The 27280-nt window shown below is 36.8% G+C and overlaps 2 protein-coding genes across 7 annotated transcripts in view; both read left to right on the forward strand.

The window, feature by feature from the left end:
* The window catches only part of SMG7 (SMG7 nonsense mediated mRNA decay factor), a 90913-nt gene that overhangs the window by 21380 nt on the left and 42253 nt on the right, over positions 1-27280 (forward strand). For 4 of the 6 annotated variants that reach the window (XM_035010614.1, XM_035010618.1, XM_035010617.1 and 1 more), the window contains exon 1: positions 14606-14863. The exons of 1 other annotated variant lie outside the window; for it this stretch is intronic. In XM_035010614.1, coding sequence (XP_034866505.1) covers positions 14748-14863 — 116 coding nt within the window. In that variant the 5' untranslated portion in view covers positions 14606-14747. Of the gene's footprint in view, positions 1-14605; positions 14864-27280 lie in introns of those variants that run through there. One more of the 6 variants, XM_035010615.1, reaches the window with a different exon arrangement.
* Positions 12310-13485, forward strand: LOC118014377 (cytochrome c oxidase subunit 7C, mitochondrial-like). Its single transcript, XM_035010626.1, has one exon. It carries the CDS (start codon positions 13150-13152, stop codon positions 13354-13356), a length of 207 nt encoding a protein of 68 aa, XP_034866517.1. The 5' UTR covers positions 12310-13149; the 3' UTR covers positions 13357-13485.

Genomic DNA, 27280 nt, shown 5'->3' on the forward strand with positions numbered 1-27280 from the left:
AGGTTCCATTCTTTTTTATGGCTGAGTAGTATTCCATTGTGTGTATAATATATGTCTGTGTATATGTACGCACACATATATATACACACATACACCACATCTTTCTCCATTCATCTATCAGTGGACACTTGGACTGTTTCTGTAATTTGGCTATTTTAAATCATGCTGCAGTAAACATAGAGGTGCATATATCTTTTTGATTTAGTGTTTTAATATTCTTTGGGTAAATACCTAGTAGTGGAATTATTGGATCGTGTGGTAATTCTATTTTTAATTTTTTGAGGAACCTCCGTACTGTTTTCCACAGTAGCTGCACCAGTTTGCATCCCCACCAACAGTTGCCTGAGAGTTCCTCCTTCTCCACATCTTGATCAACACTTCTTGTTTCTTGTGTTTTTGATTTTAGCCATTCTGACAGGTGTGAGGTGTTATCTCATTGTGGTTTTGATTTGCATTTCCCTGATGATTAGGTGTTTCATTCTTAATGACTTTGCAACCCTTTATAAGTGGGAGCAGAGAGAAGAAACAAGAATGACCTATCCAAAAGGTGGGGAAGGGCCAGGAAAAGCTAAGTGTGTGAAAAGTTTTAATAAAAGGGTGGTTTTAATGCAGTAGTTCTCAAAGTGTTGTCCCCAGACAACAGCATCAGCATCACCTGGGAACTTGTTAGAAATACAAATTCTTGTGTCTCGTCTCAGACCTGCTGAATCAGAAACTGTAGGGATGAAGTTCAGTAACCATTTTCAAAAGCTTTCAAAGAGATTTTGATGTGGGCTGAAGTTTGAATAAGCACTGATACACTATAGTATTGAATAGTTCAGTATAGTATTGAATAGTTCAGGAAGTATGAGGACTGAGAAAAAGCTAAGTTTGGGCAGTCATTGTTAACTCAAGAAAATTTGTAGTATTAAATTGCCATCAGTACTGTTCACACTATTCATTTTTTTATGAATATAGAATGTGCATTTTATGCAATATATAGATAATAATGCATTTTAATCAGATTATGATCATAGGGCATATACTTTTAAATCACATGAGTTGAGGTAATCAAAATAAAACACATTCATTTTAACTGTACAGTTAATGAACTTTTATGAAAATATACCCTCTAACCACCACCCTGATCAAGATACAGAACACTTCCAAATCCCCAAAATATTCTCCCAGACTCCTTTGCAGTATGTCGTAACCCTCTGTGTGCCTCAGGCAGTCATCATTCTGATTTGTATCGCTATAAATTACTTTTGATTGTTCTAGAACTTCAAAAATGGAATAATACAGTATTCTTTTGTGTCTGGAATCTTTTGCTAGACATAATATTTTTGAGATCAGTCCGCTTTGTTGCATGCATCAATAGTTTGTTCTCTTTGCTGCTGAGTAGCATTCCATTGTGTGACTATGCTGGTTTGTTTATCCCTTCACCTTTTGATGAACCCTTGGGTTCTTATTTTTTGCTACTGTGAATAAAGCTTCTAGGAACATTCTGTGAGTCTTTTGTGGACGTGTTTGCATTTCTTTTGGTAAATCTGTAGGAACTGAATTGTTAGGTCATATACTAAGGGCATGTGTAACTTTACAAGAAATTACCAAACTTGTTTTCCAAAGCAGTGACAACATTTTATACTTCACAGCAGTGTAGAAGAGTCTAGTTTTTCCACAGCCTCACCTACAACACTTGGTATTGGTAGTCCTTTGATTTTCACCATTCCAGTGAGTATGAATTGGTATTTTATTGTAGATTCACATTTCCCAGATGACTGAAGATGTTGAGCTTCTTTTCATGTGCTTATGAGCTATTTGTGTATCTTCTTTTATAGTGTTTAAATCATTAGCCCATTTTCATTTTTTATTTTTTAAAATATTTTATTTATTTATTTGACAGAGAGCACAAGTAGGCAGAGAGGCAGGCACAGGGAGAAGAAGAAGCAGGCTCTCCGCCAAGCAGAGAGCCCGACGCGGGGCTTGATCCCAGGACTCAGGGATCATGACCTGAGCCGAAGGCAGACACTTAACCAACTGAGCCACCCAGGCACCCCTAGCCCATTTTTAAAATTGGATTGCTTTATTATTGAGTTCTCTTTATATTTTTTCAGTGTAATTCCTTTGTTTTGTATACACACACATATATCCCAGTGTGGCTTGCTTTTTCACTTTCTTAATTATTTTGAGGAGCAGGAGTTTTAAATTTTAATGAATCGAATTTATCATCAGTTTACTTTTTCTTTTATTGAATCTTGCCTTTATGGAATTCTTTATTTGCTCTGGGGCAGTGAAGATTTTCTCCTAGAAATTTTATAGATTTAGGTCTCTGATCCATTTTGAATTAATTTTTGTGTGTGCTGCGATGTATCATTTAAGGTTAATTTTTTCCAGTTTTTAAATTTTTATCTCCAGTTATTCCAGCACTACCATTGAAAACATTTTTTCCCTATTACATTGCCTTGACACTTTTGTTAAACATCATTTGACTATGTACACAGACACATTCATATGCATGTACTTACATACATGAGTAGATGAGTCCGTTTCTGTACTCTGTTCTGTTCCATTGATCTATATATCTATTCTATACCAATACTATACTGTTTTGATTATAACCACACTAAAGTAGATTTTGAAATCTGGTAGTGTAAGTCCTCCCAAATTTATTCTTTTTGAACATTGTTTTGGTTATTCTAGGTTCTTCCATTTCCAGATAAATTTTAAAGCCAACCTGTCAGTTTCAGCCTGCTAGGGTTTTGATTGGAATTGTATTCCAACTATAGATCAGTTTGGGGAGAATTATATTGATCTTTTTAAAGTTAGCTTTTATTTGTTTTCTGTTTTTTGTTTTCTGCTTTTCATTATTTTCTTCTACTTAATTTTGGTTTAATATACTCTTTTTTTTTTTTTTTAAAGATTTTATTTATTTATTTGAGAGAGAGAGAATGAGAGACAGAGAGCACGAGAGGGAGGAGGGTCAGAGGGAGAAACAGACTCCCTGCCGAGCAGGGAGCCCGATGCTGGACTCCATCCCAGGACTCCAGGATCATGACCTGAGCCGAGGGCAGTCGCTTAACCAACTGAGCCACCCAGGCGCCCCGGTTTAATATACTCTTTAATAGCCTAAGATAGATGCTTAGATTAACGCCTTTAGACCTTTTTTATTTTCATATAAGCATTTAAAGCTTAAAGAGCTCTCTGAGCGCTGCTTTGATAGCATCCTACACATTGTTTCCATTTTCATTCAATTTAAAATATTTTCCCATTTCCTTTGTGATTTCTTCTTTTGCCCCATGATTATTAAGAAACGTATTATTTCATTTCCAAATAGGTGAGGAATTTTCCAGCTCTCTTTCTGTATTGATTGGTAGTTCTGTGATTTTAATTCTTTTAAATTTCTGGAGATTTATTTTGTGCTTCGCATATGGTCTATCTTGCTGAATGGATGTGTACTTGAAAAATATGTGTATTCTTCTGTTGGGTAAAATGTTTTAGAAATGCTCATTAGATGTTTGGTTAATAGTATTGGTCTAATTTTACTAGTTTTCTGCCTACTTTTCTGACTAGTTTTCTGTCAGTTATTGAGAGAGGAGTTTTGAAATCTTCAAATAATTGTAGATTTATCTATTTTTCTTTTCTCTGTTTTTATTTTATCTCCTCTGTTGGTTTATTAGGTATCCTCCCCCTTTTTGGTTGCTCTGGGGTTTACAATATGCATTTTTATATTATACTACTTTAACTATAATATAAAATCTTAAGCAATATAATCCATCTCCCTCTCCTTTTGTTTGTACTATTATTGTCACACATTTCTGTATTTGTTTTTTTTTTATTTTGTTGGTTTGTTTGTTTTTAGAGGGAGGGGGGAAGGGACAGAGAGAGAGAGGGAGAGAGAGAGAATCTTAAGCAGGCTTCATGCCCAGTGCAGAGTCCGACACAGGCCTCAGTCTCACAACCCTGAGATCATGACCTGAGCTGAAGTCAAGAGTCAGATGCTTAAACTACTGAGCCACCCAGGTGCCCCCTTTTTTATTTTGTTTTAAAGTCATTTATTTATTTATTTATTTATTTTAGTAATTTCTATTTACCCAGCATGGGGCTTCAACTCATGACCCAGATATCAAGAGTTGCATGCTCTTCCAAGTGGGCCAGCAGGGCACTCCCTCCTTTTTTTTTTTTCCTTTGTTTTAAACCCTAGACTATGTGTTATTTTTGTTTAAAAGTTAACTTTTAAAGAAATTTAAAACCAAGGAGAAAAAAATTATATTTACTTACATATTTCTCATTTCTGGCATTCCTTATCTCTTTGTGTAGTTATAGGTTTCTGTGTGGTATCTTTTTTTCCAGCCTCAAGAACTTCCTTTTTTTTTTTTAATATTCCTTATGGTATTGATCTGCTGGCATCAGGTTTCCTCAGCTTCTGTGTTTCTGAAAATGTCCTTATTTCACCTTCAGTTTTAAAGGATATTTTTGCTGGATATATAATTATAGGTTTGATAGGGCTTCTGCTCCTCCCTTGCCCCCTCCCAATATTTTGAAGATACTATTTCATTATCTTCTGGCTTACATTTTTTCTGAGAATTTGGGCTTTAGTCTTATCTTTATTCCTCCTTATATAATGTATCTTTTTTCTCTGCCTGCTCTGAAAATTTTCTCTTTATCATTGAATTTCAACCATTTGATTACAGTGCCTTTGTATGGTTTTCTTTTGTGTTTAAATGCTCAAGGTTTGTTGAGCTTCTTACATCTGTGGGTTTATAACTTTCATCAAATTTGAAAGGTATTCTGTCATTTCTTCACATGCTTTTTATGTAATTGATATGAGCCAGATTTGATATGAACTCTTAATTTCTTGGGATCTGTTGCCCACTCAACTGGTAATTTGATTTTGTTAATATGATATAGAGTTATAAAGGTTACTAAACATTTAGCATCCAAGGAAGGTATATATTTTTTTCTTGTTAGCAAAGAACTAAGAACTGGATTTTGGGTAATGTTGGAATAACAGGTCAGGCCATATCTTTGCTTTTTACATTTTAGAGGAACAGGATGGGAGAGTATAATAAAATTTGTTTGATCTTGCTCTATGTTATATCTGATGTAGAGAAGATTTGTCCATGAAGATGTCCGTTTCCCTTTTTTTTCAATCATATATTCAGGAACTTGTTCTGAGTAACTTGGGTCCTTAAAGCCATAGGGAGTATTACTCGCAGTGATGACTTAGAGTCACTCTGAGGAACATTCTATTGCCACTGAAGTCTGTGTGCATTTATTTCTCCTGTATAATTCATGCAAGAAAATACAGTAAACCTGTGTTATCTGGAAGTTGTCTTATTAATCAGCATTTTCTAAAATTGGGATTTTTGGTTTGCACTGTGATGAGGAAGAGAGTGGAAAGAACAGCTAGAGAGACCTCTTGGGACAGAACCTGTACTAGCGGTAAAACCAGGAACGTTTCCTGGAGAAGAGTTTTTTATAAGGGAAAAGATCTGGTGGGTCTTACCTTGTTAAAAAGGCAAACTCAGAATAAATCATAAGCAATAAAATATTCATAATTTAGCTTTCAATATGTGAACTGTTGAAAATTGAAGTCTGTCATGAATCATGGAATAATGAATAGAAGGTTAGGATCTGGAATTCTGATATACCTGGATTTGAATCCCAGTCCTAGCACATACTTACTATCTTTGTGATCTTGGGCAAATTCCCTACAATCTCTGAGCCTCATTTATTTTTTATTTTTTTATTTTTTTTAAAGATTTTATTTATTTATTTGACAGAGAAAGAGCGAGAGAGGGAACACAAACGGGGAGTGGGAGAGGGAGAAGCAGACTCCCCGCCGAGCAGGGAGCCCGATGCGGGACTCGATCCCGGGACTCCAGGATCATGACCTGAGCCGAAGGCAGTCGCTTAACCAACTGAGCCACCCAGGCGCCCTCTGAGCCTCATTTAGAAATTGGAAAAATAGGGGCTCCTGGGTGGCTCAGTCAGTTAAGCATCTGACTCTTGATTTGGGCTCAGGTCATGATCTCAGGGTCATGAGATCCATCCCTGCCTTGGTCTCTGTGCTGGGCGTGGAGCCCGCTTAAGATTCTCTCTCCCTCTGCCCATCCCCTCCTATTCCCCACCCCTCCACGCCATGCTCACACTCTTAAGAGAAAAAAAAAGGGGGGAAGGAAAAATAGTAGTTATATAGTAGTTATCACAGACTGCTATGAAAATTAAATTGAGAATGGTTTATGTGAGTCACTTGTCATTTTGTGGGTCCCCAATAATTAATAGTTTATTTTTCTTCTCCATATATTCACTTTAAAGTTTATTCTTTCACTCAAGGACTTTTTTTCCTTTTAAAGGTGCAGTATTTAAACAAGCCCCTTATGGGCATTCATGAGACTGTTTTCATCCTTTTGCTTTTCTTCCTTGAGTTTTTCCCATGTTTATCCCATTCCATCCCATAAAAAACATTTTATGTATCCCATCTTAAAAACTCTTTTGACCCTCATAGCTCCCTCCAGCTACTGCCTCTCTTTCCTTGATAAAGATGCCTAAACTCGGTTTTAGTTTCAGTTCCTTTCCTATTTTCTGTTGAAGTCAAACCATAGGCTTACACCTCCACTTCTCCACCAAAATTGTTCTTAACAAGATCCTCAGTGGCTTCCACATTACTAAGTCGAATAGTCCGTTCTCAGGCCTCATTTTACTTGATGCATCAGCGGCACTTATTGATTCTGTCCCCTTCTTGAAGCTCTTTCTTCATTTGGCTTCTAGGACACCACATTCAACAAATTTTCCTTCTGGGGCACCTGGCTGACTCAGTCTGTAGAGCATGTGACTCTTGATCTCAGCATTGTAAGTTTGAGTCTCACTTTGGGTATAGAGATTACTTAAAATCTTAAACAAACATACAAACAAATTTTCCTCCTAACTCTGGCTTTTAGTTCTCAGTCTGTTTACTCTTCTGTTCCCTTCTCAGCTTTGGCTTCTCAGGCATACCTCAGAGATACTGTGGGTTCAGTTCCAGACCACCACAATAAAGTGAATATTGCAATAAAGCAAGTCAAATGAATTTTTTGGTTTCCCAGTGCATATAAAAGTTATACATACACTATGCTATAGTTTATTAAGTGTGCAATAGCATTATGTCTAAAAAACCAGTGTGTACACCTTAATTAAAAAACACTTTGTTGCTGAAAAATACTAACCATCATCTGAGCTTTCAGAGTCGTGATTGTTTTGCTAGTAGAGTATCCTCCCTTGATGTTGATGGCTGCTGACTGATCAGGGTGGTGGTTGCTGAAGGTTGGGGTTGGCAGTTTTTAAAAAATGAGGCAGTGAAGTTTACCACCTCAACTGACTCTTCCTTTCCAAATGATTTCTCTGTGGCATGCAATGCTGTTTGATGGCATTTTATCTACAGTAGAACTTCTTCCAAAATTGGGAGTCCGTCCTCTCAAACTCTGCCATTGCTTTATCAGCTAAGTGTATGTAATATTCCAAATCATTTGTTGTCATTTCAGCAGTCTTTGCAGCATCTTCACCAATAGGGTCCATCTCATGAAACTACTTTCTTTGCTCATCTATCCTAAGAACCAACTCCACATCTGTTCAAGCTTTATCAGTGCATTATAGCGATTCACTCACATCTTCAGGCTCCACTTCTAATTCTCGTTCTATTTCCACCACATCTACAGTTACTTCCTCCACTGAAGTCTTGAGTTCCTCAAAGTCATCCATGAGGGTTGGAATCAGCTTCTTCCAAATTGCTGTTAATGTTGATATTTTGACCTCTTCAGATGAATCTCAACTTCCTTAATGGCATCTAGGACTGGGAGTCCTTTCCAGAAGGTTTTCAGTTGACTTTGTCCAGATAGTGATTCCCATCAGAGGACTCACTATCAATGGCAGCTATAGCCTTATTATGAAATACATATTTTTTAAGATTTTATTTATTTCTTTGACAGAGAGTGTGAGAGAGCACAAGCAGGGGGAGCAGCAGAGGGAGAGGGAGAAGCAGGCTCCCCGAGGAGCAGGGAGCCCGATGTGGGGCTTGATCCCAGGACCCTGGGATCATGACCTGAGTAAAGGCAGACACTTAACTGACTGAGCCACCCAGGTGCCTCTGAAATGTATTTTTTAATTGAAATTATTCTTTGATCCATGGGCCACAGAAAAGATGTTGTGTCAGCAGGCATGAAAACAACATTAATCTTGTCCATCTCCGTCAGAGTTCTTGGGTGACCAGGTGTTTTATCAACGAGCAGTAATATTTTGAGAGGAATCTTTCTTTCTGAGCAGTAGGTCTCAACAGTGGGTTTAAAATATCAGTAAACCATGCTGTAAACAGATGTGATGTATCCAGGCTTTGGTGTTCCATTCATAGAGCGCACAGGCAGAGTAGATTTAGCGTAGTTCTTAGGGCCCTAGGGTTTTTGGAATGGGAAGTGAGCATTGGCTTCAACTTAAAGTTACAAGTTGCATTGTCCCTTTATAAGAGAGTCAGCCTGTACTTTGAAGATTTGAAGCCAGGCATTAACTTCTCCTCTCTAGCTATGAAAGTCCTAGATGGCATTTTCTTCCAATATAAGGCTGTTTTGTCTACATGGAAAGTCTGTTGTTTAGCCACCTTCATGAATTTATCTTAGCTAGATCTTCTGGATAAGTTAGTGCAGCTTCTATATCAGCATCTGCTGCTTCAGCTTGTACTTCTATTTTATGGAGATGGCTTCTTTTCTTAAACCTCATGAACCAGCCTCTGCTACCTTTCAGATTTTCTTCCTCAGCTTCCTCACCTCTCTCAGCCTGCATAGAATTGAAGAGAGTTAAGGCCTTGCTCCGAATTAAGGTTTGGCTTGGGGAAGTTTGTGGCTGGCCTGATATATTTAGACCGCTCAGACTTTCTCCACATCAGCAGTAAGTCTCTTTTGCTTTATCATTTGTGTGTTCACTGGAGCAGCACTTTTCATTTCCTTCAAAGAACTTTTTTCTTTGAGTGTACAGGTTGGCTGTTTTGTGCAAGACGCCTTGCTTTTTGGCCTATCTAGGCTTTCATTCTGCCTTCCTCACTAAGCTTAATCATTTCTAGCCTTTGATTTAAAGTAAGAGACATGCTACTCTTTTCACTTGAACACTTAGAGGCCATTGTAGAGTTATTAACTGGCCTAATTTCAATACTGTGTCTCAGGGAATAGGGAGACCCAAGGAGAGGGAGAGAGATGGGGGAGTGGCCAGTTGGTGGAGCAGTCAGAACACACAGATTTGTTGATTAAGTTTGCTGTCTTATATGGGAATGGTTTGTGGTGCCACCAGAACAATTGCAATAACATCCAAGATAACTGATCACAGAATATCATAACAAGTATAATAATAATATTATGAAAAAGTTTGAAATATTGTGAGAATTAACCAAAATGTGACACAGAGACATGAAGTGAGCAAATGCTGTTGGAGAAATGGTGACAACAGACTTGCTGGACACAGGGTTGCCACAGACCTTCTATTGTAAAAAACGCAGTATCTGTGAAGCACAATAAAAACAAGGTATGCCTTGGGTGCCTGGGTGGCTCAGTCATTAAGCGTCTGCCTTCAGCTCAGGTCATGATCCCAGGGTCCTGGGATCGAGTCCCACATCGGGCTCCCTGCTCAGCGGGAAGCCTGCTTCTCCCTCTCCCACTCCCCCTGCTTGTGTTCCATCTCTCGCTTTCTCTCTCTCTGTTGAAAAATAAATAAAATCTTAAAAAAAAAACAAAAACAAAAACAAGGTATGCGTGTATCCTGATGACTCCCAAATGAATATCTGTAGTCCAAACCTTTCCTTGAAACCCCAGACTCTAACTACCTATCAGTTCATTCCCTTGGATATATAATAATCGTCTCAAAATTACCATCGTTATCAAAAACAATAACAAGAGCTTATATAATACTATGTGCCAAGCACTGTTGTCCCAAAATGGACTCTTCTCCATATACCTACTTGTATCATCCTCCTTTTATTAGTAAATGGCAAATCCACTGTTCTAGCTGGCCAGGAATCATTTTTTATTTTCCCTCTCTCTCTCTCTCTCTCTCTTTTTTTTCCTTCATGCAACAAATGTTGTTGGTTAGAGTCTGATGACAGCCATCTTTACTGCTGCCTACTGGACCAAGCCAGTTAATTCTCAATAGAGCAGCTAGGTTGAACCTGTTAAAATCTAGATTAGATCATGTCACCTGTTTGCTCAAAATCTCCAAAGGTTTCCCATGTTTCAGACCATCTAGGTCAAGTTGGATAACTCAGTCAGCCAGGGGGTCAACCTGACCGGAATGGTCCAAGACAACCTCACTCAAATGTCTGGACCCTCAACTGAGATGAATGTGATAGGTGGGAAAACTGGGTCTCCTTTTCCCAAGTGGTCTGTTGTCCTTGGCTTCATAACATGATGATGGTGTTAGCAAAAGGGCAGGCTCAAATGCACAAGTGCTTATCAAGCCTGTTTCTGTCACATTTGGTGAAGTCCGATTGGCCAAAATAAGTCACATGGCCAGCCTAGGGGTCAGTATGTGAAGGGAATTAATAGGGTGCAGATGCCAGGTTGTGTGTGATTCATTGGGGGCCATTAATATAACAATCTTCCGTATGCCCTCCGTGATCTGTATCCAGTTAAATTACTTGATTTTAATATACCACCCCTTTCTTCAGTCAGATAGGAAAATAATAAAGAAGGAACATGATTAGGTAAAACTGACCTCTGGAAGTGTGGGCTAAATAACGTTATTTTGGTAGGAAAATCAGATTTGACTTTTGTATATCTTTTATTTTTTAATTTCAGAGACCACCTAGAAGTAGAGAGTACTATATGTACTATAATAATTTATAGATTCTTTTTTTTTTTAAATTTTATTTGTCAGAGAGAGGGAGAGAGCACAAGCAGGGGGAAGTGGCAGGCAGAGGGAGAAGCAGGGTCCCTGCTGAGCAGGGAGCCTGATGTGGGACTGGATCCCAGGACCCCAGGATCATGACCCGAGCCAAAGGCAGACTGTCAGCGACTGAGCCACCCAGGCTCCCGTTTGCTCTTTTTTTAAAATCTAATTTTTGTTCCATGTCATCTATCAAAGCATATAGTCACATACTTGTTTTCTTCAAATCTCCTCTGTACTTTGTCTTGTCTGTTGCCCTTACATCATTTTTTTTCTCTTATTGCCATTTCCAATGCATCTGGTCTGTTATTATATTAATATTTATTTTAATTCTAGTGTCTACTCATATTTTGGCTTTCATTTTTCGGTCTTTGGAATTCTATTAACCTTCTCTTACTGTTATAAGTACGTGCAAGCATTTACTTTATTATGTCTTCAAAGGTAGTCTTACCTGATCATTTATATATTCAGATGCTAATTTTATTAAAAATTGCTTTTCTTTTGGGCACCTGGGTGTCATAGTCCATTGAGTGTCCTCCTCTCAGTTTCAGCTCAGATTGTGATCTCAGTGTTGTGAGGTGAAGTCCTGCGTCTGCCTCTACGCTCAGTGCTGAGTCTGCTTGAGGTTCTGTCTCCCTCTTCCTCTCCCCCTCCCACTCATGCTCTTTCTCTCAAATAAATAAATCTTTTAAAAAAATTGCTTTCCTTTATTTTTCCCTTTTTTTTAACCTAAAAGGCATTTAGTTTTCATTTTTACTGTGTTAAATAAATAGTATAATATTATCTTGTATTTTATTTCCAGAAGGTACAGAGTTGTTACATAGAATGCATTTTTTTTTCTCCAAAGGCACTGGGTTCAGTAGAGTCGAAAACCATTGTTTTGGCATACCTCATCTAATGTAAAAATTGAGATGGGGGGGAATAGCCTTCCAATTGTTGGTTTAATCTAAATTTCTTTTCTTTTTTTAATTTAAATTCAGTTAGCCTTAATCTAAATTTCTTGTTTAACTCACTTGGGTTATTGTATTTATCCATATTCTGTTGAGGTTTCAAATTTTATATTTCTTTTTCTTTTTTAAGATTTTATTTATTTAGGGGCGCCTGGGTGGCTCAGTTGGTTAAGCGACTGCCTTCGGCTCAGGTCATGATCCTGGAGTCCCGGGATTGAGTCCCACATCGGGCTCTCTGCTCAGCAAGGGGTCTGCTTCTCCCTCTGCCCTCTTCCCTCTTGTGCTCTCTGTCTCTCATTCTCTCTCTCCGAAATAAATAAATAATAAAAAGATTTATTTATTTGAGAGAGAGCACACATATGCACGAGCAAGGGGAGGGGCAGAGGGACAAGCAAACTCCCTGCTGAGCACAGAGCCTGACTCTGGGCTTGATCCCAGGACACTGAGATCATGACCTGAGCCGAAATCAAAAGTCAGATGCTTAACCAACTGAGCCACCTAGGCGCCCCTCAGATTTTGTATTTCTGTAGAAATCTGTAGTGTATTGTAAGTACTATATAGATCTCAATGTGCAGAAAACAATCTGAATTTCGGATAGCCAAGTAAATGATCATGGACTTCTCTAAACTGACTGTATGAAATGGTAGATTTTCTGAACTTAGAAGGAAGTATGTTATTCCTGGTTATCAGATTAAAAAAACCTTTGAAATTGTTTTCCTGGAAGACTTTGGAGGCTATTCTCAGTTTTGAGAAACTGAATTTTTAGTGTCTTGGCCTTTTGAGAGACTGTGTAGTCCAAATTAACAGAAATTTACTTCATATACTTTAGTCTGGCAGGCATAAACTAGTTAGACACCGGATATACAAAGTTGCACAGGACAGTCTCTAGTGGAGGAAATAACTTCATCATAGTGCTGAGTGCTGAGATGGCGTTAAGATGCACTGGGAGTGCTTGGCCAAGCCAAAGCCCTCATATAGAAATTCCTGAGTTTTAATGAGAGAAGGGGTTAACCAGACAAGGAGGGAAGAAGGAGGGCATTCCAGGTTGAGTGCAAGAGCATGAATAAAGATAGTGAGGAACAAAATAGCTAAGAACTAAAAGTAATTTAGTTTTATTAGGTCATGAAGTATAAAGTGGGGAGCTGTGGGATTTCACAAGCAATGCTAAGGAGCTTGGGTTTTATGTGGTATTTTCTCAGTCTTCCACTAATGTACAGCTAAGGTCACTGGAGATTGAATACATGCTTTCGAAGTAAGGGAACAAAGTCCACATGGACCTCCTGCATGTTTGAAATTTCTCTTAAGACTGGTGTTTTAGGCCATGTTGGGACAGAGCATCCGGAGGTTCACAACCTCTGTGGTCCGTAGGAGCCACTATGAGGAAGGCCCAGGGAAGAATTTGCCATTTTCACTGGAAAACAAGTGGCGATTACTACTTATGATGACTTTGTACTTGGGATCTGGATTTGCTGCACCTTTTTTTATAGTAAGACATCAGCTGCTTAAGAAACAAGGATGTTTTAATTAATTCATCAAACAGATGTGAAAAGGAACATTTTAAGAGGTGCAGTCTCTTTCAAAAATGGATCAAACTCTTTTCAACATACTCAATATGTTTGTAAATAAACTTATGGCATGACTCCTTAAAAAAAAAAAAGACTGGTGTTTTATTGTTAAATATTATAACTTTGTCTTTTATTCTAGAATTGATTGGTGTGAGTTCTTAGCTTCAGTTTCCTAATTTATAGGAAGAGAATAATAATAGCACTTACATCTTAGGATTGTTGGGAGGACTAATAACTATAATGATAACAATGACAAAATAGCTAATATTTTTTGAGGGCTTACTGAGGAACAGTCCTAAGTGCTTTATTTCTATTACCTCATTTAATCCTCAAAACATCTCAATGAGGTAGGTACATTTATTTATCTCCTTCTTACTTCTAACAAAACTGGGGCATAGAGAAGTGATTTTCCTAAGGTTACACAGCTAGTTGTTGGCAGAACTTGGTTTGAATGCAGTCTGAATACAAGACGCTTAACTATTACATTATACTCCCATTGTTTGAGATCATGCATATAGAACATTTAGCACATACTCTACCACATAGTAATTGTAATTGTAAGCAATTAGCAGCAGCCAATAATATTAACTTAACTTTGTTCAAATCTTTGAGTTAAATTGATTTCCCTAAGAAATTTTGCTGTTTTTCTGTGGCTAGACTTACTCCCAGCATGCCATTAAATGCAGACAGTGTGACACATACACCCATGCTTTTAACCACTACCCTTAATTGCCTCCTCCTTCCTTGTGGATCTGTGTCCCCATTAGATTTTAAATCCATGGCAGGGACCATATTTATTTTGTTCATCATTGTATACCCAGTCCTTCACACAGTATCTCACACATAGACATTACTAAATCATTCAGTGAGTGAATAAAGATCTAAAAACCTGACATTTTTAGCTGATCTTAGAATTTAAACATCATTCATACCACCTCTAATTGTGGTTTAACTGCTTTACATGTTTTTCTGTTGATAACAGTCTAGTTTGGACCAACCATCTGCTCCTGTGTTCTACAGGGCACTCTCACCTTGGAACTACAAGAACCCTGCTGGGTAACTGGTATTTGTTTGCCTTATAGAGATCAGTCAGCTTTCAGAGAGAGAGGGTAATTAGATAATATTTTGATCTAAAACTAGAATGTTAGAAATATACAAAACAGCATTTTAAAATGTGTATTCTAAGAAACTTAATACAGAAAGAAAAAAGTATTTTTCATTTGCCTTTGACATTAAGTCATTTCAAATAAAGAGAAAATAATTTAATTTTTTTCAAAGGAGTTCTCTGTTACTGTGGGTTAACTCATATTTTCCTCCTCTCCTCTGTCTAGAATGTCTTAAACCATTCTACCTTATGAGAAATTGGATGTTCTTGCAGATAGTCATTGTGGGAGAAAACGTTTCATTTAAGTCCCAGATGAGGACCGGAAACTTGAAATCAGAGGAGCATCTGAAATCAAGTAATATTAGGTAGGATAAAAATTACAAGGGATTTCTACATGTTTGTATTCCTTTTAGAGATGTATGTTAAAGTATGCATATTCTGTGAGCACTAATGGAAGAGTTAGAGACTTTGTGAAGCGTTTGCTATTGGCCAGGATGGGAGATGGGAATGCTAAGATGTTTTTTTACTTATGTGGCTTCATGAGAACTTTGGCATATGTTTACTTTGTCATGAGCATTTATATCTTGTAGTTGAAGGAAATTTTTAAAATATTTACTGACATAAATCTAAGACATTTTTATGTTTATATAATATGAGGTCTCTGAATATTCATGATAAGCGTAGGGACATGTGATTCATTTTATAGATTGTCCTTTAATATGAAAATCCCTGTGTTTTGGGTTACATATATAACAGTTCATTTGCATGCAGGGAGCATCAGCTCTTATTTAGTTCTCTCTGTGTGCATGGATACAGTCCAGCCTCCCAGATGCCTATAGAAATAGGTATATGATTGCATGCTAGGGAAGCCCTCTCTAACCACATGGTGAGTTAGAAACTGTTGTCACAGCAGTTTGTAATAACAGTTATAATGACAGAATGTGTGAGGGCATCTGATCTCAGAGATGTGGCTTTTAAATTAGAAGTGATAGTTGCCCCTAGAAGTTGATACCTTGACAATGACACCTATAGCCAGGCCATTCCAGAAGACTTGTTTTACTGTACAATGCTTAAGAACTATGGAACCAGACTGACTATAGGTGGAACCTAAGCTCTGCCACCTCCTAGTTGTGTGACTTTGGGCAAGTTATTTAGCAACTCTGTGCCCCTATTTCCTTGCAGCAAAATGGGGATAAACTTACTACTTACCTGATAGATTTGTTGTGTGAATTAAAGATTTAATAAAATATGAAAGCATGTAAACATGACCTAGCAAATACTAACTGATCAAATTCTATTTTCATTAGGCTCTTAGTTAATTCTTAACAGAGGAGTTTAGAGTCTATGATTAATTATCATAACGTGTCTGTATTTTATAATTTGCTTGATCTGTTATCAGGTCCAATATTTAAAATGTGTTTAAGTTATGTAATCAAAACTACTGTTTGGAGAAAAGCAAAAAAGAAACTATTTTGCAACTTTGACGTATCTACCTCTGGTTTCATTTTCTGTACATACTAAGAACTTGGTCATCATGACGTGTAAACAGTTTCTCTTTCTATTGTCCTTGAGCATTATATGGTAGTAGATGACAGGATTTTTGACCCCCATCTTGGAGTGTTGTCTTCTTCAACCCCGTGTTCTGCTTCAGAAAGGATCCTGTGTCAGGAACCAGATTAGCAAAAGTAGCTTGGTGGTCACTAAAGTGTTGGTTTTATAATCAGATTACAGCCCTCCCTCTTGGAGTTTTCACTTAGGTTCTTTTATGTAACTTGCTGGTTGTCTTGTTTATTTCTCATAGCAACTCTGAAAGGGAGTTTGTTTCCCTGTTTTACAGATGAGGAAATTGAAGTTTTTTGGAAAGAAGCGCCAGCATACCACTACTAATATATAGGAAACCCACATTCAGACCTTTTGTATTCTGTATCACTTTTCATTGCAGAAAATTGCCTCTTGTATGATGTACATTTTACCATTCATTAATTCAACAAAATTTTAATGAACAGCTACCATATACCAGGCATTATTTTAGGTGTTAGGGATACAACCCTGAACACTATCTTCTCCCTCATTCCCATGGGCTCTTCTCTTTCTCTAGTTGAACTGTAAGCATATATCTTTATCCTTGTACTCAGCCATAACGTATTGAAATCATCTGTATGTCTTTGTATCTTCCACTTTATCTTGAGTTCCTTAAAAGTAAGTAGGACCTGCCGTCATTAAGGCTAGCTATATTTTCATATTAATTTTTCCATTGTGTCTAATCTATACAGCTTGCATAACTTTTTCTCAATTATTTTCTTTGCCTTTGGTAAGGCTCCCTTTCCTATTCATTTTGTAATTATCTCTGATATTCACCATTCTCTTCAGTTTATCTACCTCCTACGTTCATGATCTGATCTCCTACTTTATCTCTGAAGGTAATGCAGTGATTGTAGCTTTGAATTCTCTTGGTATCTCTTCACCCCACACTACTCCCAGATTCTTCTAGCACATTTCCATCTAACCTTACCTCCCCCCCAATTTCATCCTGCCTCTTTTTCAAAGGCATTCTTGCCTCCTGTCTTATTAATCACATTCTCATTTCCTTCCATATCTTCTAGAACCATGCTCTGTCAGTTTTGTTCTCATTTTCTTAAGTCTTCCATTCTATATTCATTTCTCCATTTTAAACCTGTTTAAGTCTGTACCATTATAAAAAGGAAACTTCTCTTTATCATGGCCCTCTTCCCTTTTTCCTCACTGCCTAGCATTTTTAATTGGCCTAAGGATTTCCCTTTTTTTCTTTTCTTTCTTCTTCTTCTTCTTATTTTTTTGAGAGAGGGAGAGAGAGCCCGTGAGAGCAGGACGAGGGGCAGAGGAAGAGAGAGCATCTTAAGCAGGCTCCACACTCAGTGCGGAGCCTGACTTGGGCTCAATCTCATGACCCTGAGATCATGACCTGAGCCAAGATCAAGAGTGGGACCCTTAAACATCTGAGCCACCCAGGTGCCCCTAAACTTCTCTTTCTTATTTGTTCCCTAGTCCCCTGCAATTTGACATTGTCTCTTTTCTGGCAGGGCTATCGTTGACCCTTATTTCATCGAATCCAACCCACTTTCCAGTCCTTGTAGTTATCTGCCCCTTAAAAATGAATATAGGTCTTTCTCTCTCTGACTTCACTTCACTCAGCATGATATCTCTAGGTCCATCCCTGTTTTTGCAAACAGCAAGATCTCATCCCTTTTTATGGCTGCATGATATTCCATTGTGTATACATGCCACATCTTCTTTATCCATTCATCTATGGATGGACACTTGGGTTGCTTCCATATTTTGGCTATTGTAAATAATGATGCAGTAAACATAGGGTACATATATCTTTTTGAATTAGTGTTTTAATTTTCTTTGGGTACATACTCAGTAGGAATTGGATTATGTAGTATTTCTATTTTCAGTTTTTGAGTAACCAAGGAACCATGTGATTTCACTTACATGTGGAATCCAAAAAAACAAAACGAATAAACAAAAAGCAGAATCAGACCTATAAATAGATGGTTGCCAGAAGAAAAGGGGATGGGGGAACAAGCAAAATGGGTGAAGGGGAGAGAGAGAGACAGGCTTCCTGTAATGGAATGAGTAAGTCACAGGAATAAAAGGTACAACATAGGGAATCTGGTCAGTGGTATTGCAACGGTGTTATATAGTGACAGATAGTAGGTACACTCGTGGTGAGCATAGCATAACAAATAGAGTTGTTGAATCACTGTGTTGTCCACCTGAAACTAACATTGTGTGTCAACTATACTCAGAAAAAAATGATCATTGAAAGCTAGCTTCTCCCTTCTGCCATCTGGGCAATGACATTTTCTCTTATGGTTTTAACTGTCATCGATGTTCTGGTCATTCCAGGACTATATCCGTAATCTTGATGGCTCCTCTGCTTGACACTTACTGCTAAGTTCTTGCTTATACACCTGTATTTTCTCATATACGCAGCTATCCAAGCTAACAAACTGGGAATGATTTGGACTGTTTTCTCCACTTTAGCTTTCCTTCTGCTGATTTTACTTCCAGGTATTTCTTGAATCTAGGTTTTTCTGTCCATCTGTATTGTCACTTCCTCCCTTCCAGTCTTGCCCTTTTAAAATTCATCTTTCATGCATGTTGTTGTAATCTTTTAAAAATGAAATTCTGACAATGTTGTGCTTCTGCTTAAAACTCAGCACTGGTTTCCTGTTACTTAAAAGATAGAATCTGAGCTCTTTAATGTGTCATGCAGGCTCTCACAATCTGCTGTCTGCCTTGGTTCTTGGCTCATCTCCTATGGCTTTTTACCTAATATTTTATGTTCCTGTCTCCCTCCTTCACTGACTTAGCTTATTAGCTTTTATTATTGTGCCACTGTTTCTGCCTGGTAGAAGAATTCCTTCTTACCTTTGCTATTTCCAGACCAGGGCTGTCCCTTAGTAAAACTAGGTACACATTTTCAAATAATAGAAACTGTAGAATAAATGTTGTAATATAGAGCATTGGTTAATGTTAGGAGACTTGAAAATTTATGACCAACTGTAAAGTGCCATAGAGAGAAAGCAAATTAGTGTTTTTGTTATCTCTTACTGAGAAGAGCTCCTTCAGGAGCAGCATCTTCTCTAAGTGTTCTTTTCTATGTGAAATTCAACAGTAGAGCGATATGATTGATTGATTGATTTATTATTAATACCATGAGACTTGGTGATGTGTTAGAGATCTATAGATTGTGTATTTCTGTGCATGCATGTGTAGACTCACACTCACCTTACAGTATCTGGCCTACTGTTTTGCAGAAATAATTATGATTAGGTTATTATATTTATGATTGTAATTGATGAATACTTTTATTATCCCAAGTACTCCTTAGTACTCTACGAAAATAAGTAAACAAATTAACTTGACATAAAACCTGCTATGGCTTTTATTTACATTTCAAAAAAAAAAAATTTCTAGCCTCACCTCTTGAAACAGAAGAGGCTGATTCATGATTCACCTTTCTTTAGCAACTGTGAGTTTAGAAGATGTTGGCTTATTTTCCTGTGTTCTGCTCATAGAAGAAACGGGCTTGGAAGTTCAGGTAGAAAGAATCTTCCATTGTGTCTGCCCCTGTTTTGGAGATACCTTTTATTTTATTTATTTAATTTTTTAAGATTTATTCATTTTAGAGAGAGAAAGAGAGCATGGGGGGAGGGACAGAGGGAGAGGGGAGAGAGAATCTCAAGCAGACTCCCTGCGGGGGCTTGATCTTAGGACCCTGAGATCATGACCTGAGTTGAAATCAAGAGTCAGATGCTTGGGGCACCTGGGTGGCTCAGATGGTTAAGCATCTGCCTTTGGCTCAGGTCACGATTCCAGGGTCCTGGGATCGAGCCCCACATCGGGCTCCTGGCTCAGCAGGGATCCTGCTTCTCCTTCTCCCTCTGCCTCTCTCCCTGCTCATGCTCTCTCTCTCTCTATCTCTGAGTCTCAAATGAATAAATAAAATCTTTAAAAAAAAAAAAAAAGTCAGATGCTTAACCGAGTGAGCCACCCGGGCACCCTTGGAGATATCTTGTATTTTAAACCACAAATCTTAATGTGTGTTTTTAAGAAAGATTACTCTATATATGTTACCTTGCATTGTTATATAAGTGCTGTTTATAATCAAGGTAATTGTTAAAGAAGATAAACATTAATTTTAGTATTTTTTTCTCTAATGACATTATAAAAAATTATTGCAAAATATTTAAATATTGAAAGCCCTAGTTCTGTGGGTTATTACTATCAAACATTCCAGATTTTTTTTTTTCTTGCTGTCTTGTATAAGAGGAACTATGATGTAATGGTTAGGAGTTAGGCTCTGGAACTGAACTGATTGAAGAGCTCAAATGCTACCTTTACTACTTACTAACTTGATGACCTAGGATGTGTTACTTAACCTCTATTTCCATGTGTTTCTTCGTCCATAAAGTGGGGGTAATAATAGTTCATAATACGGATTAAATAATTTCTATAAAGCCCTTAGAACAGTGTCTGACAGTAGTAAGTACTATATATAGTATTGGCTATTCAGTACCTAGTGCATTAGAATACATTGGATATGTTTATAGATTTTGATGATCATGTTGTCTCCAAGAATACTGTTTCAGGTTGTTAGCTTTCAGTGCATTGTTTATCACTGAATGTTTCAGATTTTATTTAGCCTTTTAATGACTTTTTCTTTTTTATTGCTTGATAGAAGTGCTTAATTTCTCTTTTTAAAGAAGTGACACAATGTGTTTAATATTCTGAAAGCTTTATATTTTGTAACTATTTAATAGTGCTATTTTATTATTGAAGGCATGATGGTTTTTCATTTTTGAATTCTTGGTTCATTCATTGTTTTCATTAATTCCTTCAGCTTAAAGTAAGAATAAAAAGGAACTCATGTTGCCAAAATCTTCTACCAAGAGAAAACATTAAAAAACTCTCTCTCTTTGTATAAGTATTGGCTATAAACTGTAAGATTAAACTTTAACATTATTGGTCTTTAACAAAACAATAGGTCAGTTGAGGTGTAGTAGTTTTTCTTTATGAAATAATCAGCCAATTATGCACTAATATTTATGAAAGCAGTTGCTGTAAGATCACATATCTATTGATTTGGTTTCCTGTATATTATACACTATTAAAAGAAGGAAAATTGTGGGGCAGCTGGGTGGCTCAGTCAGTTAAGCGTCCTACTCTTGACTTCAGCTCAGGTCATGATCTCAGGGTCGTGGGATTGAACCCTGTGTCAGGCTGTGCGTGTTGGGCTTGGAGCCTACTTAAGATTCTCTCTCTCCCTCTGCCCCCCCCCCCCAAAAAAAGAAAAAAAGAAAAAGAAAAGCAAAAGGAAATTGTGTAGTGGGGGTTAGGGATTCGTCTTCTTGTGGGATGATAATTCTCAGTTTAACCCTCTCACCTGTCTAAATGGGTATTTTTGGTACACAGGAAAAAGGAAGAGTTAGTAGATAATAGTATATAACCCTAACAGGGTTTTAGACCGTTTATAGATTAAGTCCATCAAAAAAATAGCATGGCCTGCACTTAGTAACTTTACTGTTTGTTCCATGACACTGTATTTTTTAATATAGTTCTCTTTGTGGTAAGATTACTACATTAATAAAAATAGATCTTTACTCTGAGGAAACTATTATTGATGGTTCCCATATGGGAAAGCTATTTGGTTTGGGAACTTATAGATACTTACCTTCTCATTTTTTGATCAGGTATTCCTAGAGCAGGAGAGGCAAAATTTGCTGTAAAGGAGCCAGATAATATTTTTTTTTTTTAAGATTTTATTTATTTGACAGAGAGAGACACAGCGAGAGAGGGAACACAAGCAGGGGGAGTGGGAGAGGGAGAAGCAGGCTTCCCGCCGAGCAGGGAGCCCGATGCGGGGCTCGATCCCAGGACCCTGGGATCATGACCTGAGCCGAAGGCAGATGCTTAACGACTGAGCCACCCAGGCGCCCCCAGATAATAAATATTTGAGGCTTGGTGGGCCATGTGGTCATTGTCTGAACTACTCAGCTCTGCCCTTTTAGCAGAAAGCAGCCATAGACAGTATATAAATGAAGGGGCTTGACTGTGTTACAGTAAAATTTATTTATGAACATAGATTCAGAGCAAAGGAAGGAATTTCACCCATAGGCTGACAACTGTACTAGACTATGAATTTTACTTCTTGTGGTCTTTTTGATTAAAAATCTCAGGTAGAGTTTATTTTCTATTTGAGCAAATCTTTTTTTTTTTTTTAATTTGTTTTTGAGAATTCTTTTTTTTTTTTAAGATTATTTATTTATTTATTTATTTATTTGAGACAGAGAGAATGAGAGAGACAGAGAGCACACGAGAGGGGGGAGGGTCAGAGGGAGAAGCAGGCTCCCCGCCGAGCAGGGAGCCCGACGCGGGACTCGATCCCAGGACTCCAGGATCATGACCTGAGCTGAAGGCAGTCGCTTAACCAACTGAGCCACCCAGGTGCCCTGAGCAAATCTTTTAATTTAGGCTAGGTAACTTAAATGTTAGTGTTTGGTTGACAGAATCTGTGTTAGCTTTTTAAGTCACAATTTTTTTTTTTTTATTCTAATTTGAAAGAAGTAGAAATGACTGGACTTTGGAGTCGGAAAGAACTAAGTTTGTACTTAATTGTACCTAATTGCTTTGTGACTGTGGACAAATTATTTCACATTTCAGATCTTCAATTTCCTTGTTTATAGAAGGGGAATAATACTAGATAGATACCTTCAGGTTGTTATGTTTTCCATTTAGTTATCTTTTCATCAGTTCAATTTACTAAGATTATTTTCATCATTAATGCGTCTCTTTCAGAATCTAGGAGAGAATGAACAGGGCAGAGAATGAGCGCCTCTACTCTTGTCATACTGAGGAATCAAAAATCCTCGAATTTCAAAATGCTTTAACATTTATGTCAGATAGGTTTTATGACATTTTTGCACTTTTGTTAGTGCTTGAAGTTTTAGTTTTTCTAAAAATTCTTAGATTATGGTATGTAAAAATACAAAGTAAAATTTTGATCTTTGTTTATCAATGGAAGCCTGCTGCAGAATTGGCTAGACTTACATGAGACATTATTAGACATACATTATCTTCTCTTACTGACAGCCTGTAGGGGAAGCAGATTATTTGTAAATGGTTCCCGTTATATGCTCAATAAAATCTTTGACAGGAAGTTGGTATCCTCATTAGGCTGATGTTAGCATACTGAAATGATATTTGTTAATTTTTATAACCAAATCTTGCTTGGAATGAGAAAACAACCTTTAGAAATGTGATTCTAAGTATAAGATATCTTATATATACTTGTATGGATTTTTTAACTAATATGTGAGAGCATAGTAAGATATATTATTTGTAACTTTGCAGCTCAGGGAGTTGAGTCTAGTAAAGATGCACAATTAGCACTGGCTTTCTCAGTATAAGGTTCATAAACAATGCTCCAGCAGGATTTTTTTTTTTTTTTTTTTTTGGAGGGGTGTGTTATTTTGACATGGATAAGATCTGATATATGGCATTCTTTTTTTTTAAGTTTTTATTTTAATTCCAGTATAGTTAACATAGATTGTTATATTCATTTCAGGTATACAATATAGTGATTCAACACCTCTATACATTACTCAGTGCTCATCATAAGTGTATTCTTAACCCCTATCACCTATTTCATCCATCCCCCCCACCCACCTCCCCTCTGGTGACCATCAGTTCTCTATAGTTAACACTCTGTTTCTTGGTTTGTCTTGCGCTTTTTTTTCTTTGCTCATTTGTTTTCTTAAATTCCACATGTGAGTGAAATCATATGGTATTTGTCTTTCTATGACTCACTTATTTTGCTTAGCATTATACACTCTAGCTCCATCCATGTTGTTGCAGATGGTAAGATTTCATTCTTTTTTATGGCTGAATAATATTCCTTTATATATTATATTATGCCACATTTTCTTTCTCCATTCATCTATCAGAGGATACCTGGACTGCTTCCATAATTTGGCTTTCATAAATAATGCTGTAATATACAGAGGGGTACATGTATCCCTTTGAATTAGCGTTTTTGTATTTTTTGGATAAATACCCAGTGCAATTACTGGATCATAGGGTAGTTCTTTTTTTTTTTTTTTAAACTTTTTGAGGAACCTCCATATTGTTTTCTACAGTGGCTGCACCAGTTTGCATTACCACCAACAGTGCAAGAGGGTTCCTTTTTCTCCACATTGTTGTCAACACTTGTTATTTCTTGTGTTTTTGATTTTAGCCATTCTGAAACGTGAGATAATATCTCATTGTGGTTTTGATTTGCATTTCCCTATGAGGAGTGATATTGAGCATCTTTTCATGTGTCTGATGACCATCTGTATGTCTTCTTTGAAGAAATGTCTTTTCATGTCTTCTTGCCCATTTTTTAATTGGATGATTTGTTTTTTGGGTGTTGTATAAGTTCTCTATATATTTTGGATACTAACCCTCTATTAGATACGACATTTGCAAATATCTTCTTCCATTCAGTAGGTTGTCTTTTAGTTTTGTTGATCATTTCCTTCGCTGTGCAGAGGTTTTTATTTTGATATAGTACCAATAGTTTATTTTTGCTTTTATTCCCCTTGCCTCAGGAGCTATATCTAGAAAAATGTTTCTGTGGCCAATGTCAGAGAAATTACTGCCTGTGCCATCTTCTAGGATTTTTATTGTTTTAGGTCTCTGTTTTGAATTCATTTTTGTGTATGGTGTTAGGAAGTGGTCCGGCTCCCAACACTGTTGAAGAGAGATTGTCTTTTTCCTGTTGTGTATTCTTTCCTTCTTTGTTGAAGATTAATTGACCATATAATTGTGGGTTTATTTCTGGGTTTTCTGTTCTTTTCTATTGATCTGTGTCTGTTTTTGTGTCAGTACCATGCTGTTTTGATTAATGCAGCTTTGTAGTATATCTTGAAATCTGTAATTTTGATACCTCCAGTTTTGTTTTTCTTTTTCAAGATTGCTTTGGCTATTTGGGGTCTTTTGTGGTTCCATACAAATTTTAGGATTGTTCTAGTTCTTTGAAAAATACTGTTGATATTTTGATAAGGATTGCATTAAATTTGTAAATTGCTTTGGGTAGTACAAACATTTTAACAGTATTTTTTCTTCCAATCCATGAACATAGAATGTCTTTACATTTCTTCAGTTGTCTTCAATTTCTTTCATTAATGTTTGATAGTTCTCAGAATACAGGTTTTTCACCTCTTTGGTTAAGTTTATTTGTAGGTATTTTATTATTTTTGGTGCAGTTGTAAATGGGATTGTTTCTTAATTTCTCTTTTTTTCCTGCTTCATTGTTAGTGTATAGAAATAACACATTTCCACATACTGACCTTGTATCCGACTTTAATGAATTCATTCATCGGTTCTAGTAGTTTTTTGGTGGAGTCTTTAGGGTTTTCTATATATAGTATTATGTCATCTGCAAACAATGAGAGTTTTACTTCTTCCTTACCAGTGTGGATGCCTTTTATTTCTTTTTGTTGTCTGATTGCTGTGGCTAGGACTTCCAGTGCTATTTTGAATAAAAGTGGTGAGAGTGGATATCCTTGTCTTGTTCCTGACCTTAGGGGAAAGGCTCTCATTTGTTTTCCCATTGAATATGTTGTTCACTGTGGGTTTTTACTATATGGCCTTTATTATGTTGAGGTATGTTCCCTCTCAACCTACTCTGTTGAGTGTTTCTATCATGAATGGATGTTGTACTTTGTCAAATGCTTTTTCTGCATCTGTTGAAATGATCATATGGTATTTATCCTTTTTCTTATTGATGTGATGTATCACATTAATTGATTTGTGAATGTTGAACCACTCTTGCATCCCAAGAATAAATCCCACTTGATTGTGATGAATGATTTTTTATAATGTATTGTTGGATTTGGTTTCACTAGTATTTTGTTGAGGATTGTTGCATCTATATTCATCAAAGATATTGGCCTGTAGTTCTCTTTTTTGTGTGTCTTTATCTGGTTTTGGTAACAGGAATGAATAGAATGAATGAATTTGGAGGTTTCAAATAGAACAAATTTGGGAAGTTTTCCTTCTTGTACTTTTTGGAATAGTTTGAGAAGAATAGGTATTAACTCTTCAAATGTTTGGTAGAATTCCCTTGTGAAGCTATCTGGTCCTGGACTTTTGTTTGTTGGGAGTTTTTTTTATTATTGATTCTGTTTCTTTGCTGGTAATCTCGGTCTGTTCAAATTTTCTATTTCTTCCTGCTTCAGTTTTGGCAGGTGATATGTTTCCAGGAATTTAACCATTACTTCTAGGTTGTCCAATTTTTTGGCATATAATTTTTCATAATATCTTACAATTGTTTGTATTTCTGTGGTGTTATTTCTCTTCTTTCATTAGTGATTTTGTTTATATGAGCCCTCTCTCTCTCTCCTTTTTTGATGAGTCTAGCTAGAGGTTTATCAATTTTGTTGATCTTTTCACAGAACCAGCTTCTGGTTTTGTTGGTCTGTTCTATTATTTTTTTTAGTTTCTATATATATTCATTTCTGCTTTAATCTTTACTTCCTTCCTTCTGCTGGTTTTGAGTTTTGTTCTTTTTCTAGATCCTGTAAGTTTAAGGTTAGGTTGTTTATTTGAGATTTTTCTTGTTCTTGAAGTAGTCCTGTATTACTATAAACTTCCTCTTAGGACTGCTTTTGCTGCATCCCAAAGATTTTGAACCATTGGATTTTCATTTTCATTTGTTTCCAGGTAATTTTTTTTATTTCTTCTTTGATTTCTTGATTGACCCATTCATTGTTTAGTAGCCTGTTATTTAACCTCCATGTATTTGTGCTCTTCCAGATTTTTTCTTGTGTTTGTTTTCTAGTTTCATAGCATTGTGGTCAGAAAAGATGCGTGGTATGACTTCGATCTTTTTGAAGTTGTTGAGACTTGTTTTATGGCCTAATATGTGATCTGTTTTGGAGAACGTTCCGTGTGCACTTGAAAAGAATGTATATTCTGCTATTTTAGGGTGAAATGTTCTGAATATATCTGTTAAATCCATCTGGTCCAGTGGGTCATTCAGAACACTCTTTCTTTGTTGATTTTTTGGTTGAACGATTTGTCTATTGATGTAAGTGTTAAACTCCCCTACTATTATTGTATTACTATCAATTAATTCCTTTATGTTTGCTATTAACTGTTTTATGTATGGGGGTACTCCCATGTTGGGTGTATAAATAATTACAATTGTTACATCTTGTTGGATTGTCCCTTTTATTATTATATAGTGT

Source organism: Mirounga leonina, unplaced genomic scaffold (genome assembly GCF_011800145.1).
Source record: "Mirounga leonina isolate KUSES-001 unplaced genomic scaffold, KU_Mleo_1.0 Mir_154, whole genome shotgun sequence".
NCBI classification, from domain to species: Eukaryota; Metazoa; Chordata; class Mammalia; order Carnivora; family Phocidae; genus Mirounga; species Mirounga leonina.